Source organism: Chlamydotis macqueenii, chromosome 2, assembly GCF_036417535.1.
Source record: "Chlamydotis macqueenii isolate bChlMac1 chromosome 2, bChlMac1.mat, whole genome shotgun sequence".
In the NCBI taxonomy this organism is placed as follows: Eukaryota; Metazoa; Chordata; class Aves; order Otidiformes; family Otididae; genus Chlamydotis; species Chlamydotis macqueenii.
In genome coordinates, this window is record NC_141557.1 from 4107976 (window position 1) to 4128521 (window position 20546).

General features: G+C 42.8%; 1 protein-coding gene across 2 annotated transcripts in view; it reads left to right on the forward strand.

The window, feature by feature from the left end:
• Window positions 1-20546, forward strand: part of CRHR2 (corticotropin releasing hormone receptor 2) — a 157169-nt gene that overhangs the window by 43457 nt on the left and 93166 nt on the right. Inside the window, exons 1-2 of one of the 2 annotated variants that reach the window (XM_086741512.1) lie at window positions 3804-4294; window positions 4439-4558. In XM_086741512.1, coding sequence (XP_086597638.1) covers window positions 4180-4294; window positions 4439-4558 — 235 coding nt within the window. In that variant the 5' untranslated portion in view covers window positions 3804-4179. Of the gene's footprint in view, window positions 1-3803; window positions 4295-4438; window positions 4559-20546 lie in introns of those variants that run through there. The other variant, XM_086741511.1, reaches the window with a different exon arrangement.

Below are 20546 nucleotides of genomic sequence, written 5' to 3' on the forward strand. Positions count from 1 at the left end.
GATCCATGACTTTGTTAACAGATGTTAGATGATGAGTATGGATGTGGATTTACTTGGATTAAAAGAAAGAGACCTAAAGAGCCAATAGTCGGACCGTGACTCCATGTGATACTTCCATATTGGTGAGGTAAATTCTTGAAAGCCAATGGAACTGAAGTAAGAAGGGTATTGGTGTCACCAGGCTGTCTGATGAACAATGTGCATTTCTTGTCCTAAGCTTTGTGTTGCATACCAGAAGAGACGGGTGAGTATTGTGCCTGGAAACCATGAGCTCTTTGTATCAGTAGGTAGGGAAATGTGTGATGAAACTGCATTGTAGTAGGAAAAGAAGGCTGGATGAGGTACAGTGGGCTTTTTTTTTTTTTTCTGAGGAAGGGAAATGAGGAGAGAACTGGTGCTTCTTTCTTTTTTTTTTTTCCCCCGGTAGCAATCCTGGGTATTGAAATACGTAGTGATCTCTTGATTTTGCAGAGGTTGAGTGTCTGAGGAGAAGAGGTCTCTCTAGCAGACATGACCAGAGAGTTGGGGCTGGGGGCAATGCCACCCCACACACCCATAGATTGGCTGCCCGAGTCAGCGTAGAGCTGAGTTTTGGTGTTCCTGTTTAAATGGCCCAATGCCATCCTTGTCAGTCACTCTTAGTGGGGCAAACTAAAAGTCATCCTCTGGCTAATTCTCAACTGTGGGTTGGGTTGGAGATTGGGAAAACAGCTGTGTAACAGCGGTGCAAGGGCTGGCATACAAAGATTTCTGTTACCAGGGAATGTTGTATCTCATTTATGAGCTGAGCTCATTCTTTTGCTAGAAGAGCTGTAGGTTGCTTTCCAATATCTCTTCCGTAAAGAGGCTTACTGAGCTGTGTGGCTGTTTACGTGTTTATTTGTCTGTCTCCTTCACTTCCATAACCTTGCATATTCAGATGTTCATGTGCAGATTGGTTGTGCGTATGTCTTGGGTACGCACCCACACAAACCAATGAATATCAGGAGCAAGCCCACTTTTAAGTTTTCAATGTTTTTCTGACTGCCAAGTGCAATTGCTAGCTTTTTTTTTTTGGGTTGCTCAGTAATTTCTAAGGCAGATCCCTGGTACCTATTGCCTGGCAAGATCTAGTCGTTATTTGTATCAAAGGCATCACGGAGGGGGACTGCATCAGCAGTGTCAGCAGCTGCAGTATTTCTGTCAATCTTCCATTTAGTTGCATTTACTTCCTTTTAAAAAGAGCAACATTTTCACATCAAATGAGTCAAATTGACACGAGCGGGATTTGACTAGATCCAGCCAGAGGGAAACTTTCACTAAGTAATTAATTGTACCCAGGGAAAGTCACAAAAGTAGCTTTTCATCAAGAGGCTATAGTAGAACTGTGAAGGCATTATTAAACAATGGTGGTAATTTGTGGACTGAGAAACAAGAAATTATTTTCTTCCTTCAGACTTGCTCCTAGACAATTTGTTCATCACCTTTATATTTATTTTTAGAGTGCATTTTTTTTTGTTGTTAAATATTTGCTTCTGATTTTCTAAAGTTTGCTGAACTGAAAAGATGGAAGGAAGAATTATTTCAGATTGAAGATTTTGTTACTCTTGTCACTTAAATGAAGAAATCTCTCTTACTCCTGAAATATGTATTTAGTGTAATTCAGGGCTGTGGTTTTGGATGTTAACCACTATAAAGAACAGTTTTCAAATTAAATCCAGTTTAGTGTTCGACTCTGTAATATTTGAACCATCTTCAAGTGTTTGTGCTGGAAAATACAGGGCAACATTTAGGAAAGTGAAACATTTACCAAATGTAAAAGTAGTTAACTTTTTGAAACTGTCTTTTTGTAATTTATTAAGTGATGTATTCCTCCAAAAATTCAGGAACTTTAGAGCCCAAAGCCTCCGGCCAAGCCTTTGATTCCAGTGTGGTAGGTGCTGCACAAATAGTGTGAGAAAATAGATAAGGCAGACAGTAGGTGAGAAATGAAGACTTTTGGCTGGGCTATGTGATGGGGTTTTTTTTTGCCCTGCAGAGAGGCAGCAGAAGCAGAAAAAATAATCCTGTCAGCATCCTGGACAAGTACCCTACTCACTGACCCGTTCTGCTGCAATTGAAATGGCCGCTGGGTTCAGAGGTGCTGCCAGGCACTTAGAAATGCTGTCCTCTGAGAAGATCTCATAGCCACCACTGAGAAGCTCTGCTTGAGGAACAAAAATAAATTTTCTGAACTCGATTGCACTGTCAGGAAGAAGCAAAGAAACTTAAAATTTACAGTTGGAGATACTTTGAGGGATAGATGTCTGCATTGCTTAGAGGTTTAGAGCACCCTTTATCCCTCTCCCCTCACTTGGAAGTTCAAGAAATAGGATTTTCTCCTCATAGCCCTGTTTAAAGACAACCAGTAAGTTGGTAGTGGTCATGTTGTGTGAATGATGCTGCAGAAATTTTATCTCCTGCTTTTTGGGACTAGAAGTGTGTGGGACAAAGAGATCTGGTGGTGTTGGCAAGGGTAAATTTGTTGAAATGCAGATTTCTCAAGAAAGGTTGCAATTTTGGGAACAGTCACTTGGGAAGGAGATCGTGGCTCCAGAGAAAGAAACAGAGAGATGCAGTCACTTGCCTCAGAATATGGTACTGCTTAGAGAGTTAGGACAGTTGTTACTTCTGTGGATTTTTACATATTTTAAACAAAAATATTCATCCCAAACCACAATGGCACTTCTCCGCTCTCCCCCCACTGAAATCTGAAAATGTTAAAAAAGTCAAGATTCCTGGATGGCAAAATAGCTTCCTGGCTAGTTCTTTCATCAATGCATGTTGTTAATGTATTTACCCTTCTAACCCAGTGATTATTTCTTTTTCCTTTCTTTGAATAATACAATTATTTTCATCCTTGAAGAGTAAAGAATAAAGCCCTCCAACCCTAAATGTGAGTAAAGGGAAAGCCCAGCCCGTTGCAGGGTGGGAGACAGACGTGACGGAAGCCCTATACCCCTGCCTTTCCCTCAGTGTAAGCACCACATCCAGTCTAAAGCTGTGAACACAGACTGTAAATAGGAGTTCACTTCTAGATCCCTTTTTTTTTTTTTTTTTTTTTTTTTTTTTTGGTCAAAGCTTCTTTGTCGTCCTTGCCTTCTGTTTCTACATTCATCCCTGCTACTGGCTTATATACTTATCTTGCTTTTGTCCCTTACAAGTCAGTTTTCCGTTTGCTTCGTAAGATCCTTCTGAATCCGTGAACCTAGATGATCCTCCTGAGCAAGCGTTTGCCACTTTTCCATACAGATTTCCTCACATCCTGATGCAGGCTGGTTAGGTCCGAGCTGCTCTCCAGCACGTCCCGCAGTAACTGGATGATGTGGTGCCTCTCTGCCTTGCTTTCCCCACGCTGGGTTCCCAACCCTTCTGTCACTTCTCCTCACTGCCTCTCCCGTGGGTCGTTACTCCAGAGATTCCTTTGTTCTGATGCCTGCCTTCTATCAGACCATCTCCCTCATCCCAGCTTTTATTATTTTTCTCCTTTCTCACAGCCTGCTCGGGGTCTGGTACTGCAGCTACCAGACTGGGTCCCTTCTTCCCCCTCCCAGTCCAAGCATCTCAGCTCATCCTCAGTTCCGCACAGTAAAGGCAGGAATTGCTTCGCTTCACAAAAAAAAAAACAAAAAAAAACAAAAAAAAACAAAAACGGAGGAGTTATATTCATCTGATGGCTTTTCCTTTTCTCCCTGGCTCTAATTTGAGATATTTTTGCAAAAGTGCTCATCCCCGAAGCTAACAATAAAACTCTGTGTGTGTGTGTGTGAGAGAGAGAAGAGAGAGTGAGAAGAGGGAGGGAGGGAAAGCAATACAACAGTCTGGCAATGTGAGGCGGCATTGGAGAGCCGCTAGACCAGGAGAGGTGGCGAAGAGACGCAAGCCCCTTACTCTGGGCTCAGCGTGATCCCATTGGTTCCCGAGCTGCCGTTTTAAAGAGAAGAAGAGCTAGGAGGATTGAACCGCGCAGCCAGACGCAGACTCTCAGCCAAGTTGTCGGCACGCTGGGAGGAAGAGAGGCTCGTGTACACGAGATTGCAGGGTGTCCGCAGCTTGATGTTCATTTGTTTCCAGAAAGGAAAAAAGGACAAAAAAAAAAAAAAAAGAGAATCAGAAAAGGAGAAAGGAGCCTGATCCAGTCCAGCAGCCCCAGGGGCAATAATGGATGCGACAACATCTCCATTCATGGAAGAATTTTATGTCAACTGCAGCCTCCTGGATCATTTACATGAGACTTTTTTAGAGAGTTCCTCTATCCCTTTCCTGGGCTTTGATGGTAGGAAACATTACCTAGTGCAGGGTTCGAAAAAGCTTTATGAGCGCTAAGATTTGGTTTGCTTTGTGATGCAAAGTGTGTCGCTTTTGTGCTTTCTCAACGGCTTCTTTTTCCCTTTCTGTCTCCTTTTTTTTAACACAAAAGGTCCGTACTGCAATGCCACAACTGATCAGATCGGGACCTGCTGGCCCAGAACCTCTGCAGGGGAGCTGGTAGAGAGACCCTGCCCCGAGTTCTTCAATGGGATCAAATACAACACCACGAGTAAGTACAAACTCCTTTCCTTTTCCCACAGACCTGGTGTTGAGAAGGCACCTGGGGACACTCAAGATATATTTTTCATTTAAAAAAAGAAAATGTATTTGCCTGGGAATCAACATTTCCTCCACATTCCAGCTTGTATATTCAAAATTCCTGCTTCGAATGATGCAGATTTCGCAAAAGCACAGACTTTTGGACAGTGATTGCTCTTTATTTAAGTGTATTTAGGTTGATCAGGGCAAAAATACCCTCTGCAATCTACTGTGCTTTGTGTGTTCCTGTGTAGATATGTATAGCTGAGTGTATTTGTAGCAGTGCTTCAGCCAGTGAGATAACGAAAGATCCTTTGACTTGTGAAGTACTCAGTCTTAACACCTGAGAACTGTATTTTGGAGGGACTCTCCCTTTGAGAAGCTGTCTGTGTGAACAGGGTGACAAACTGGGCTGGAAGTTGTACCTGACAAACAGGAGGCTAGGGTCTGGAATCTGTTCAGTAACTTCATCGGCTTAGGAGGCTGGGGTGGCTGCATCATTAAGGCACGGGAAACAATAGAGGATATCAATAACAATCAAAGCAGGGGAGTGTGGGGGCTCCTTCGAAATCTCGTGGGACTGATGCTTTAGTTTTAGAGGTAAACAATCATGATGACTCACGAAAAATTTATTATTCAGGCTGCCAGACACAGGCATTCTTTTCCTTTCTGTTATCTGTCAATAGTATTTGGACCTTTCATTAAGAGTTTTTAATGTATTAGTTCCAAATATCTGTACCCACTTGTTTGTCACTCACTCTTCAGACTATTCAGTGTGCTTTTGGCTGTGGGGACATTTCATTCCCTGTTTCACTCTGAACTGTTTCTTGAATGTTAGTAGTTTAATTTTCAGGTAGTCTTAATTTTGTGGGGATAGCATTCTCAATAAGTCCCATAAAAGAATGACCCTGTCATCTTAGACTTTATTTTTTAACTTGTTGAAAGTGGATTTATTGTTTCCCCAGCTCTAGGTGTCGAGGATCAGATAACTAGACAAAAATTCTGTCTATTTGCTATGCAAAACAAAGCCCTCTTCCAGATCTGTTCTTAGGGACCAGTTTCTGTCATCCTTGACTTTGAGTAGATTGAGGAGGTTACCTCAGAGAACTGCAACCACATCCTCAAATCCTGTATTCTCTGACCTGTGCTCTTTGCAATAAAATAGGTGGGAACATGCAAAGGGCTGGGTTATGCTGTCTTTGATTATAGCAGGTAGTCCCCTACCTTTACAGTCTCAGTTATGTTCAGAAGAAAATTTCCTAGAATTAACAGCTCAGCAAAAAGAAAGTGTATTAGAATGAACCCTAAAAGAACAGCCACAGAAAACATACTTGAAAGAATTGTGGCTTTTTCTTTTTTTTCCACTTCCTTTTTTTGGTGAGGGATGCCAATATTTCCACTGTCTTATTTTTGTTTCTCCAAAAGGAAAAAGAGAAGGGAAAAAAAAAAAGTAATGCATTATGGATGATTCCTTATTTATATCATAAACAGTGGAGAGAATTTAAATGCTTTTGCTGTGCATGGAAGCAGAAAAAAAAAAGTCTTGAATACCCCATTTTATTTTGATAAATTCTGTTCATGCTTTCAGTAGTTCATCAATGATCTGATTTAAAGTTCTTCCCTGCTCCCCTCCTTCTCAATGGTGGCTAATGCTTGTATTACAGTGCTAATAAATTTTCTTAACTTCATTACACTTAAAACAATGACATGTTAGTTAAATTCAAGACTGATGAAAATATATTATTGAAATGCTGAAGCATTATTTTGTCATAGTCTGGGGAAGTGGACATTTTTCTCCTTTCAAGATAAAATGTGAGTAGTTGTGCTGAGAAAATGTATGTCCGCAGGACTGACTGGTGGTGTGTACTGGTGCCCAGATGTGATAGCGTACGTAGGTTGCAATAAAGAACTGAAGTACACTGATGCCACTGTAGGTGGCTTTCAGTTGATCTTACACTCTTCCCTGTGTGTAGCTCCTCCAAGTTGTGGTGCAGAAAAGGAAGGGAAGGACTATACTGAGATTTGAGTCAACTTGCAAAATCAACAGCTTCTTGGGCGGTGGCAGTTGGTGGTTAAGGCTTGGGAAAGCAGCAGGAGAGCTGGTTGAGATGCGAATACAGAGGTGCAATTTCTCTTGTGACTTGAAAGATGTGACAATTAGTACATGTGGAACATATCCAAAGCTTGGGAAGGCCACAAACTGACACGATCTGACTGCTTTCACTCGTGTGATTTCACCAGGTTAGTTTGTGGGCTGACTTGAGGGCCACTTGTAATGAGGCTCAGTGTGCGTAAAACCTAAACTGTGCACCTCGTGCAGGTAATAAAATAAGCACAGAAAACTGATAAAAATGGGAACTGGATCTTGCAAATTTCAGAGGTGAATAATCCAGCTGGAAAGTGAAGGTTTGATCAACAGATGGCTTGGATAAATGTAAGATTTCTGCCTAGGACATGTAGTGTAGTTTTGTCCTGTTTTGCATTTTGGTGAGGCACAGGGAACAATGATGGTGTGTAATATTGTTGCTGAGAGCAAAATCGGACAAGTTTAGAAAACGCAATGTCTTTCTTCTACTAAGGGCTTACCCAGTTCTTTGTCATAACTCAACTCTTTATTATACCGTCACACATCCTGTGTTTGCGAGCTGCCACCTTTTAGGACCTGTAGTGTGTCTTTAGTTTGGTTTTGTACGGCTGTGAGTACATTTTTTCATACTAATGTGTATAAAACTTTTGGATCCGTTTCAGTGATTTTGTTTGTTTTTAGAAATGAAGCTCTCAAAGATTCCAGGTTCCTACCAGTTTCATAAAAGCAGCTCATCAGCTAGAGGGAATGAACCCAGTAGCATTCCCTGTAAATGAAAGCTTTTGCATTGTAGACACTAGAAAATCTAGACATGAAGTACCCAAATGTTTATGAAGAACTTATACCAGACTCAGTCGAACACAAGATGCTGATCCATGGCAAACCAGGCTGCCCAAGTTCTGGTACTGAGGGGTCTGTTTCTGCACCTTATTGTGGTCTCTGTGCGCGTAACGTATGGAGTTCAAGACAAAATGCGACAGGTAGCTCATATCACCACAGATCAGCTCATCAAAGGCTTTGGATGGACCTACCCTGGCTTGATATCCATCTTGTCAACTCTCATGCTGTGATTGTCGCTCTGTCTCACTCAGAACCTCTGAGTGCATGGATGGAGAATCCTGTCAAACCCTGCAGTATGCCAGGAAAATTTAACAAAAGAGGATTTGAGTCAAAAAACTTAAGAACAAGAACTGGTGCTTAAAAAAATCCCATCCCGTTTGCCACTTAGAATAAACTGTTTGCGTAAAGTATTTCCATTCTAACTGCAAGAAATTCCCGTGGTGATTTTGTGCGTGTGTTTGTGTGTCTCTAGAGAACTGCTGAATGACTCAGATAAGTTTCAGCTGGATTCGTAAAACGAATTCTATCAGTCTGTGAGTATTTTTCATCTCGGACACTTTTGGTGATTTTTTTTTTTTTTTTTTTTTTTTCCTTTCTCCCTATTTATTTGGTAAATAAAGCTGTACTGACAAAGCAAGATCTGGTTACCCTGCAGTGTGATGGATCAAGTGGCCATCCACTTACAACTTTGCAATTTTGCAGCAAAGCTTATGCATTATTCTCAAAGGTGGGGGTGGCGGGGAAGAGGGGGGAAAAAAGGTGTGTGTTGGTGCAGTGTGTGGCTGTGCACTTGTCTCTCCTCAGGATCTATATTTAGCTAAAGATGACAATATTATTGCTGCCCTCTAGATGTGTTTATGCTCTGACAGCACGAGGCTTTTATTCTTGTTTTAGAAAACAGGTTAATTCACTTACAAGGATATACTGAAGCTTGATTAATTCGGCAAATGGGCAGTAATGAGACTCTTTTTTGCTGCTTGCAAAAATACGGTCGTACATTTAAGTGCTTGCAGCATGTTACAGGCTGAAGTATGTCTATTTTAGCTCTTTCCTTTCCCTGCAAATTGCCCCATGCGATGAGGAAATCCAGGATTAGATGTTCATCTGATGGACAACGAGTTGCCTCTTGCAGCCTTAGCTGCCTGATTTGAGTTTTTCTGCAACCGCCAGTGCAGCGGAGGGGCATTCGATGGAGAGACTGGTCCGTCAAGGGCTGCTCAGTTTGGCTTTTGCTGGTTGCGGGCGGGAGGTGGGAGCGTTGGAAGGCCTCCGGCTTGCAGGTTAAGACACACAATGTAGGTATTTCCATGTAGGTATCAACAGCTAATTTAAGTATCTAAGCTGTAATATAAATCAGTGGAGCTCTGATACAGGGGATGATGCCTAGAGAGTTACTCAGTTCAACCTAAATGTGCAGATCGGTTCAGGAGCCTGTGCAGAAGCACTGGTGCCGTTTGATATGTCCAGGGTTATCTTACCTGCTATCTAGTTTCTGTTTCAGTGGGCCCTTGTGTAGGTTTGTGTTTTATCTTCCAGGCCACATAGGTGTTGCAGACATGTGATACGATGCCTGTGTTTAGGCAGCTGAATTCATCCCTGGGTGTCTGTTGAGCTGAGCTGAGCCGAGCCCACACCTGGGGACTGACATGAAGACACCAGACTGCTTCTGTGATAAAGAGGAACAAAAGGTCTCTGTAGCTGTAACTCCCTCTCTGCAAATCCCTCTCTCTGTCAATACAGGAAAGCTCTTTTACTGAGATAGTGACTTCAGACGAGTGATTTGGGTGTTGCAAAAAGCATCTGTGTCTTCTCTGGGGACTATGCTGCTGCACACGGGCACATAAGCACTGCTGACCTTGCGCTGATGGGGATTTGGTCCCTCCTCGCCTGCTTCTTGTCCTGAGGGTGTGTGCACCACCTTTTCCTTGTTGAGAATGATTTGGAGAGATTTGGTGACTTAGCGAGTGGGCTGCTGTTCACATGGATGGACACGGGAGAAGGAGCCATTGGCACAAGTGTCACCGTTGTGCCTATCGACATGACTTACTCCATACTGAAAGAAAAATTCCTGCGGTTCTTTATTGTCTCTTCTTGAACAGAAGCAAATATTCTTTTGTGTGCTGAGGGAAGGGTGAAGAAGTAAATTAATAGCTCTTCTGTTTTGTATCCTCCCCCTTTTGAAATGGGTTAAAGAGATTATTTAATTTTTAAAAGAGCAAGAGAGCTGATTTTCATAGGTTAAACAGCCATTCTTTTATCAAGATCTAACCTCTGCTCCTTTTCTTTCTGATTAATTATTGTTCAAAGTTCTTCTGGAGTGGTGGCTTCAGCTTGCTTATGAAACATGAGCCTTGCTTGGAAATCATTGGTTGCTCATACTTTATGGGTGAGACCTGTCCTGATAATTACGGAAATGTGCACTTGTACAAGCGGCTAGCCTAGAGGTTTAATTAACATTTTCACTTGTGTTTTATCATGTGTATTTTAGTGTCTTGAGCACTTCTGTTGATCGTATTCACATGACTTTCTGCTTTTTCCTCAGAGGTTATCCTGGTTTGATTTTTAAAGGCTGCATTTTCGAAAGCTATATCCCTTTGTAAAAGAGAGAAATCCTTTCTGCTCTCTTGGCCTTTCATCTTTATTGGAGAGAGAGAAATAAGATGCCCACACAGCCTTGTAAACATGAGTGGAGGTGCAGCTGGATGCGGTGAGGAGATGCAGCTGAGGTGTGGGCTGAGGAGGAAGACAAGGTGAGAGGAAGCATCCCAGCCTGAGGCACAGCAGATGCTAAGCAGTTCTGGTGCACTGCTGTTTGAAGGTGTCTTTGTATATTTAAAACAGGTTTCTGAAAGAAGAGTTTCAAAGATCAAATACACAACTTTCTCATTTTGCTAGGCAATGCATGTGTGTTTTCAGACTCAAAAAAGTATTACAGAGCCCTAAAACTACTCTCACCTCATCCCTCTTCTGTAACCTTGTTAGATGTCCAGAAGGCTTTTATCCCACCAGACTTTTTAAAGACAGAAGGAGAAGAGATGTTTTGTAGTCAGTTTTAATAATGGACTAACTACAAAAAGGCTGTAAAAAAAAAAAAACAAAAAAACCAAAGAAAACCAACCCACACCACAAAGTCTACAGTCTTCCAGAAGCCATGTTTTAGCCATCCTGGGGTGACGAACACAGTACTTGTCAGCTAGGGAGTCAATGACAGTTAAAGGAAGGAGACAGATGAGAAACCAGGCAAACACAGCAGAGGAAAAAGGCAGCCGGTATTGGAATTCTGGGGGAGGGAATAAAACGTAATTTTTAGGCTCGTAAAGCTGCTCTCTGAGCAGATCAAATCTGCAGTTGATTAGGTCAGCTTGACTCCAATAGTGCTGTATCCAGATTAAGATTTCAACCATTTTTGTTCATTTTCTCTTGCTAGTTTAGATTGAATTCTTCCACAAATACAGCAGTGGGAGGATTTTTATTTCAGTGCCTGCACAGATGGGAGAGGCATTACTTTTTTTTCCTCAAGTTTTTCTTCTTTTTTCTTTCCATTGTGAAGCATAATTTGTGGTAAGAGATGGCTCTGCTTTTGCAATGTGGAAGAAGAATGTTGAAAACAGTATTTAAAAGGAGGAGTGAAAATAACCCATCTTTCTTGCTCCTGCTACTGTCATCGTGTGAAATGTGTGATTTCTTCATTGGGCACAGAACAGAAGTTAATTGCATACAGTAAAATGAGATTGTTAATGCTGCTTCAGCCATGTTCAGACCTTTTCTCCAGCTAATTAAACACTGATTAGTGTTTTTGTTCTTCACTAGTAAATTATGAGGTGGCTTTGCTGTGATCCTCTTGTCTGATTGGGATTCTCTTAAGTTTAGGCTTGACTTTTGAGGCAGACTTCGCACGTTTCCCAGAGCCAGGAATTGCTGCTGCCGTTCCGCGCCAAGCCCATCTGATCCTCTGCCGAAATCAATCGGACCCAATAGCGGTAGCTGGAGGCTCAGTCCCTTGCTTTGTCCTTCAGGATGGTGACCCTGAACTTGAGACAGAGGTGTCGTGATTCAAGATCACTGGGGAAAGTGGCTTGTCGCAGTGAGAACACGATGATGGGTCTCTGAGATGGCTCTGAGTCTCATGGCCTTCAGGAGGGTCAGCAAATGCAGGGTTGTCCACATTATTTTTGGAGGCTTCCATGGTCCTGTCTCTGAGGAAGCTGCACCATCCACCTCTGTCACTCGCATCAGATAGTGAGCTGTTGGCTGAGGTGACATCAACTACCGGCTGGCAGACAGATGGACTGAGTTTCTTCCCACAAGTTAAGAATTTAGATGATACTTGCAAAATTGTGTGCTTCTTGGGCCAGGGAAAGAGTGGGAGAGGGAATGGCTCAGGAACATATTGGGACCAGAAAGAATCAATTGCATTACAGAGGCAGGCAAAGCAGGAAATCTTCGCCTCACAATGTCAGAATGAGAGGAAAAATCCCACCCAGCTATGTCTAGTGCGGGGACTCTTGTGCATGTGGGAGTTCTTGTGTTATTGTGGCTTGTGACCCATTTTCCATCCAGCCAAGCTGTGGGAGGATGAGTTCTGAAACCCTGTTGCAGAAGGTGGCATCAGGCTGTTCTCTCCACTTGCTGCATGCTTGAGGCTATCTACTATGACTCCCTGGGTTTCAGCCTCTGTTTTTTGTCACAAAACCTTAGGGAGAGTGTCACTGAAGGAATGATCACTCGTAATTCCTCCTCTCAGCCACAGGGTGTCACTTAAAGTGCAGGTAAAGTGTCCACAGGCATCTGCACGGAGTCACTTGGGGGTGGAAATGATGGATGGGGTGAAAGAAAAACTGGTGTGGACAGTGGTCCTGGACTTTGTCCTGCTCTAATTACCAACAGTGCTGCCTCTGCAGCATCCCTGTCCTGCTGGGTGGTAAAAGAGACTCACTGAAGTGAAGTGGGAACAAGGACACAGTGGAGGAGGAGGTGGAGGATGTTCTGGAAGGAACCCTGCTGTCCCTGCCTTTGTGGAGCACTTGCTTGAGAGCAGGTCGCTGGCTGAGGGTAGGTGCTTGCTGGTGGTTTCACCAGGGCTGCTCTGAAATTCTAAAGGAAGGGAAGTGCTAAGCTTTGTTCCCAAGAAGGTGTGTGTTATGTTAGAAGATCTAGAGTTTTGTGAAGCATAACGTAACCATTCAGAGCTGAAGCATCTCCATCAAAGAACGTTAAGCAGTCAAGAAGTACCTGCATTTGGATGATGCAGGGATTCCTCCTTGCTGTATGCACCATGTTCATTGCCGTTGTGCTTCCTATTGCATCAACCTGCTCTCCTGCCTGAGTGCTGTCCCCTGGTAGGGACTCTTAGATTCTCCCTGTGGACCTTCAGGTACCTGGCAGATACTCCAGATGCTCCCACCTATGAAGAATCACAAATGGATGTATTAACGGTGAGACAACACCTTCCTCAGCAGTGACTGCTGAATTTGCCTGTTGCTCATAGGAAGGGTGTTCTGCAGATCAGTAAGTCCACTGACCAAATTTAGGTTCTTTGTATTTTCTCTGTGTTCATCAATGGCGTGGAAGTATCTTTGCTGCTTGTGTAACAGTGAACTTCTGTGGCTTGGAAGAACAGAATTTCAAGCTGTCTCCTGGTCCCAGTAAAGTTTTCAGACCCTGAAAGTCACGCAAGACTTTGTTTATTGTCTGCTGTCCTGTGAAAGGGAAACTCTTACTCAGTTTTGGACCCCAACATTGCTTATGACTTGACATCCAGACTAGAATAGCCACTCCTAGTAGCTTGGGAAGGTGATGGGAAATACAGTTTCCCATGGAAATTGCAGGGGAATGGATTTTTAGTAGATATTTTCCTTTTTCAGTGCAGTTTCGTTCCCCTCAGATGTTATTTGTGGAGTTTGTAATTGGTAGCTCTTGGGACAAATTCATAAAACCAATAAAACTCAGATTGCTTTATGCTGACTTCTTTCTCTGCAGTGCTGGGAATAACAGAGGGCCAGATGCTGCTCCATATGAGACTTGTGCAGTGAGAAGCAATCTGTTGAAGCAAGTTATAAGAACAGAAAATCAATGTTTAAAAAAAAAAACCTAGGAAGAAAAACCTCTCCAGATTTTCCCTGGGAAAATGGAAGAAAGGACCATTCCCAAGGCGGTTGCATTGTCCAAAAACTTTGGTGGGTGGAAAGCACTGACCATACATTGACATAAGAATTAATACAGTTCCTTATCCTCCTGAGTCAGCCAGGGAGCAAATAGAGATTTGGAAAACAGAAAATGTGTTACGGAAATGAGAGAAACAAAGAAAATAGTAAATTACCTGGTAGTGCATCATCACCATTTTAACTAACCTTAAATGTGAACTCCTGGTGATTCTTTTTCTCACTGCTAAGAATTTTAATTTAACTTAATTATTGCTGAATTTTGCCAGTAATACCCAAAACATGACCATTTGTGCATTTCAAAGTCCATGATGAACAGTTATTACTTCTTGCAGAATCTCCAGGCTTGCTGCGTTTCAACTGCAGCAGCTAATGCAGTTTGCAAGCAGAGAGTTTTCGAGGAAGCAAGCAGAGAGTTTTCGAGGATCCTTGTTTCTGTGCTGATCTCAATACGCTTGACCAACCGAATGCTTTGAGCTCTGCTTGGAAATGGGTGGAGACAGCAGGTGTTTGGTTACTGGAAATGGATTTCTAGGCATCAAACTGGGGACACCCTATTCCTTTCCAAGACAATAGAGTAAAAGACAGGGGATGATGGGGTGATGAAAAGCAGGGGCATTTCAGAGAGACCCCTCAGTGTTAAGCTTCCATAGAGAAGGTCCCTACCTGGTGGGAGTTTCTCCTGTCCTAGGAGCTCTGGGGAGGGAGAGATAGACCTCTGACTTGGGAAGCCCTTTTCTTCGAGGGGTTCCTGTTCTGAAAGCTGACTGCCTCAGGATGTGGATGGTGACATCTGGGGTGGGAAGTTGCAGGGATTTGCACTGTGGTGAACCTGTCCTGAGTGGTGTGGGACTGTGTGGGAGCCAGGTGACACCGCCACCAGATCGCAGGACCTCTGTAGAGGGAACTCCTTTCATTCTTCTTTGTCAACGCTTTATATTAAAGAAAGCCAGGATCCCACAGATCCACATCTGGTTATTTTTGGCCATTGAATCCAATCTTTTGAATTTCCCACTTCACATAAACCTCATGTATAAACTCAACCACTTGCCTCAGTACTGTGCCAATATTTAACAAATGTCTCCCCCTCGTTAGGCCTCTCTAAAAATGAACATTTCCACCTGTCAGCTAGCAGCACTGCACCAAAGCTGACTGTGACTAAGGAAGCTGCCTTTGCAGCCCTAAAATAAGAAGGTTTTTGGTTTGTGTTGTTTGAGAAGTGAGGGAACAAGGTACTATTTGGATCTGCCTTCTGTTTCGAAGCCTGAGTCTCAAAAAGGACCAAGATGGATCCAAATGCAGCTATGGTGATGCATCGTATTGCGTGGTCCAAGAGAGAGAGGCTGGAGCGCTACAAATGCTGAATTTTGCTGCTGTTCTTCTTTCTTGAGGGAGTTGCTGCTGTTCTTTCTTTGCTGCTGTTCTTTCTTTCTTTCTAAAAGATGACCACCGAGGTCTTCTGTTACAGTTAAGTTATCCTTATCCAACCCATTCTCAGACTAGCCTAGTCTTTTTTTCATCCTGGTCTGTTCTTTATCCCTTCATCCCTCCTGTATTCACTGCACATTTCTCCTGTAAAATAAATTTTGGCAACAATACTAATAGCAGTTTTATTCTCACATAAGCTCTTTGTTTTATTCCTTCAGTGAATGCTGAGGGGAATACAAGGGTCTGTGAGCTGAACTGGAGAGGCAAGTGTATTAGAAAAGCACAGTGTGTTTCAGTTTATAATGTCCTGGGAGTGTGTAAAATGCTCCCCTGTAACTAGAAATAGGGTAAATAATAGTGTGGGTTTTTTCAGTGAATGAGTGTGAAGTATTTCCTAGAGATCCCTATTTTACTGATTCTGGGTTAGATCTCAGCTGCAGATCCATGACTGGGTTACTGTGATTACACCAGCACATGGACAAAGAGAGGTGGAGCACCTGACCAAGCTCATTCCCATTACAGGGCCTCAAGAGAATTTGTTTTGTTATTTTTTTTTTCATCGCTTCTTCAGCTATTTAGGTAACTGCACGCGCCCTGTCTGTTTTCAATTTGTTACCTCTTCTAGGCTCTCTATCAGAACCCCAGTCCCATTTTACCATTCCTCCCAGTAACCTGACCGGCATGGAAAGTACCGTGAATGCGGCAGACACGTAAATGAGGTCACTGATGCTCTGAGACCACATAGAATCATGGAGCAGGGACATCTCCAACCAGATCAGGTTGCTCAGAGCCCCATCCAGCCTGGCCTTGAATGTTTCCAGGGATGGGGCATCTACCACCTCTATGGGCAACCTGTGCCAGTGTTCCACCACCCTCAGCGTAAAAAAAATTTTTTCTTTAGTCAACAGGGAAATTGACTGTGTGTCCATTCAGCTTCTGGTAAACCTGAGCTAAAATTCACCTTCTGAAATCTCAGAGAAATAATTTTATTTCATTGTGGTTAGTTAGGTGTCCAAGTCCTTAAGCAGCTTTGAAAACTTTACTCTGGTTTTACCAGTTCCCTCTGGAAATGAAATGTTTCTAGTGATTTTGAGCACTGAGCTGAGGAAGCCTTGGCTTTACTTGGTGAAAATAAACATGGAGTGGCAACATGAGATACTGCCAGTTGGACCAGATGAACTGTGCTGCTCCTTTTAACCAGCATTTCCATGGTTTTGTGATATCCCTACAGATTTCAGATGAATCCTCCAGTGGTCTCTATGGTAAGTCTTTTGTTCTTCATGAACATTTGTGACCTGGCACTTAGTGGTGGTGGTTCTTACTTTCTAGAACACGTGAGCCATAAGCAGAATATGAAGAATTTGCATTACACAATGTGTAACAGAGCAAGAATAGCCTCAGTCTTGTTTGGATTTCATATACCTATTAATGTGCAATGTGTGACTTTTCTGTGCCACTTTACTTATTTTAGTTCATCCTTTGTATGCTTTTAAAGGAATGAAGTGAGACTCTCAGGGCACTGACCTTTGTCTAGTTGCCGTGTTACTTTAATGAAAATCAGCTGGGAAAGGCAGGGCTAATTGCTTTGATTTAATCCCAAAATGTCGATGACTCATTGATGGCTCATTCAGAAAAGCAGATACTCAAGGTAGAAGGACCAGATAAAAATAGCTTTCTTCCTATTTCTTCGAGTTTAAGTGCTGGAAGTTTCAAGTGTCTAGGTCTTGAGTGTTGCATACACTTTGCTGGAAACGTAAGCTCTGACTCTGGTATCCAGATCCTCTTCTACCTCAGGGTAAGAGGAATAAACCTTCTGTTCAACTCTCAGAAGAGGGCACCAGTGACTTGGTTCAGATGTCCCTTTGACAAGCCTGGAGCTTGCATCCAAGCAGCGAGCTAAATGATGCAGGAGCCCACCACACCTGGAAGATGACCCTTTCTGAGGCCATCTAGGAAATAGGTAGAGCTGTTCTCAGAATTAAAACATTTTCCATCTCACTGGGACTGACTGGTTTCCACTGCTGATTTATTTCTCTTCTGGAGAAGAAAAGAAATTACAGAAGGTTGCAGAAAAAGTGGAAGTATGATGAAAAAAAAGGATAGAGGAAGAGTAGAGTGCCAGCCAAGCAGACTGGAAATGGAGAGGGAGGTTACTGGTTGAGGTGAAAGTGAGCAGAGACCTTGTCTGGAGAAGAAGAAAAGTTAAGAGTCACTGTGGGAATGGGTGAGGGTGAAGTTCCTTGCAGAACACTTTAGTGAATGTATTAAGTAATCTGAAATGTAGAAATGTCATGGTGCAGGAATAAGAGTTGGCAGCGTAGCATGGCAGGTTGCACAGAGGTGAGAAGCAACAGCTGGATCCTAGACAATTAAGGACAAAGTGTTGTGAGGTTAGATGGGAAGATGGCACAACGGAACAGAGGTGAGGAACGGCTCAGGTATTAGTGCTGTGAACCCTGAGGAGGGATCAGGCAAACATCAGGTGACATGCAGAAAGTATTTGTGGGGAAGAACTGGAGCGCTATGCAAACCAGCTGCCAGCTGCAAGACAACAAGCAAAAATCTGAGTTGCCATCCTGAAGAACAGCAGGTGAGAGAAGGGCATTGTTAGTTAAATACTGGGTAGACAGAATGTGTGATACGTGCTGTACTGCATCCCAGCAGGCAGCATGGAATAAAAGACACAATTACCCACAGCAGTGCCACCAGACTCTCTGAGCGAATTAAAACTCAACAGAAGAAAATGTCAAAGCCAACATATTTGTCTTGTAAATGAAAAGGTGATGTGCAGCATTGTTTTTAGCATGTTTCACCTAAATGCTTTCTCTCTTTCCATGCTCCTATGGGAAGAGAAGTTCATAGGCCAGTTTCCTTCAAGATTTTTTCTTACTGTCTCTCCTCTGGCCGCCTTCTGAGTTTGTGGGCAGGCATGTGACAGCACTACAGCCTCACATTAGAACCACTTTGGTTCTGACTACGTTGCCTTGAAAGGGCGGCTTTCAGTGTGAACGCAAAGACTTCACCTGACCACGGCTTGCGTTGGTCCGTCTGGGACATCACTAACGTGTGGGCTCATTCTGGCACCGTGCTGCAGTCAAGAGCCAGCGTTCATGGTTGTGACACTTTGAACGGGATAGGACTTGGGTAGTTTCACACCAAATGTGGCTTGTAACTGTCAGAATAGACAGTAGGTGAGACCTATTTCGTACCCTGCAGCCGACCTCAGGCAAGCTGCTTCAGTCTGCCGTCCTTTGGTCTTGCCCTTTGTAAAGTAACTCCAATAAATCAGGAACTCTGAAGGCTTCCAATTCTGTAAAGACTTCTCTGTTTTTTTTTTGCTTTAGAGTGCGAGAAGTTCCCTGGTAAGATGTCACCTCTGTTCCTCAGTGTCATTAATTTCCTTGGGGCTAAGCAGGACAGTTTTGAGGACGGGTTCCGTGTTTTGCAGTCCTTTATAAGAGTTTTCATACAGAGACTTTCAGACGTACAAAGTGCTAAGCAGGCAGTTGGATTTCAATATCTTAATATTCTTGTCTCCAGGACTCTCTTTCAGCAATAAAAATCTTCTGTTCTCAATGTGAAAATGTGAACTGAATGGAAAGCATCCTTTTGTGTGGTGTGGGAAAACTGAAGTTTTTGTAATTAATATCTTCACAATTGCAAAAGTATCCATGAACTTGGATATTTGATCTGTGTAAGTGATTGCTACAGTTACCAATATATTTCCATATTTAACAGTATATTTTCACAGCTCATCTAGATCTCTTTGTTTTCATGCCTTATTGTCTTGGTGCAGATCTGCTGCTCTGTAGCACCTACAGTTTTTCTGTGTGCCAAAGGAAATGCTTGGTTATGAAAATTACATTTATTCAGCTATTCACTGCTCTTCTCTGCAATGCAGAGTTGTTTCCTAGGCTACATTTGCTAGTAGAATACATATTCTGTGGTCAGATATCCCATCCAGTGGATTTTGCCTCATTCCTTGATCCAGTGAATATAAACTATTGAACTGTCCTGCTTTATCCGTGAAGATTGTCTTCATTTTCCATAGGCTGAGTTTAATTTTTCAAGTTTGGTTTTTTTTTTTTTTCTGAAAATACACTTCAAATAAATCGTGTGACTTTGTAGCGCAAATGAAGAAGAGGAATTCAAACTCTCAGGCAGTGAGATGAGAAAGACAATATGTTAGAAGAAAGCAGCCTTTGATCAGGCTCTGCACTGCCTTTTCGTGGTAAAACCAAAGTAATGGTGTATTGATTCTCTGAAGGCTTATTGCCTGCTTGATATCGGCCCCGTAAATGCAGGTGCAACTTGTCTGTGAGCAGTGCAGGTGTGTGACAGTGTCACAGGGCTCTGGGCAACCCAAAAGCGTAAGAAATGAAGTGGTAGTGAATCCTGTAGCTTAACTCTAGGTTAAAGAAAGCACAGAATCAGGGCTTGTACTTGACTAAATAGAAGGAGAAACAAAGCTGTTGTCAGGGCAAGGAGGAAAAGAAGAGAAAAGTAAAGAAAACTAGGAATGGGGAAGGATTAGTTTTTTGCTGTGAATTGTGGGGCTTTGATGCCTCAGTTGGTGTGACATAGCCTGATACAGAAGCCGAGGATACGGTCCCTAACTGTTCATCCCATGCCCCAGCTCACAGACACCAATCTGTTTCATCGAATCGTAGAATGGTTAGAGTTGGAAGGGACCTTCAAAGGCCATCTGGTCCAACCCCCCTGCAAGGAGCAGGGACATCTCCAACCAGATCAGGTTGCTTAGAGCCCCGTCCAACCTGGCCTTGAATGTTTCCAGGGATGGGGCATCCACCACCTCTCTGGGCAACCTGTGCCAGTGTTCTACTACCCTCAGTGTAAAAAACTTAATCCTGTTTGGGTCAACTTCTGGTTTGATGCAGTTTACAGCAGGTATTTACTATAAATCAGTGTTTTTTGAGTGCTTCTGGTTAATGGTCATCTCAGCTTTGTGCTCTGGGACAAGATGGACAGCTAGAGCCCGTCCATTTTGCAGTTGCAATCCTTATTAATGGATGTCATTAACTTTCCCCTCTGTCCAACCTTCACAGCTATTTCCATTGCCAGCAGTGTCTGAGACGAGCTAATTACACAGATTATGCAATTTTGCTGTACATAATACATATAATTTTGTAATGAAGGAGTAGCGCTGTGTAGTAACAGTTGACGTAAACCTGCTTTTGCCTACAAGGGTCTGGCAGGAAGCTTTGCATAAAAGAGTTAAATAAGAGCCAGATCACTGACAGGGAGAAAGATCTCAAGATATTTCTATGTTCTTTTGGAAGTGCTAATATATCCACAAAAAGAAATTTAATAAGCATGTTTCAACTCCAGTATTAGCAATGTCCTGGATGCTTAGATGAAACTTATGAATGCATGCGAACGGAAATGATGCTCTGCGTTTTTAGAAGAACTGACTTCATTTTTTT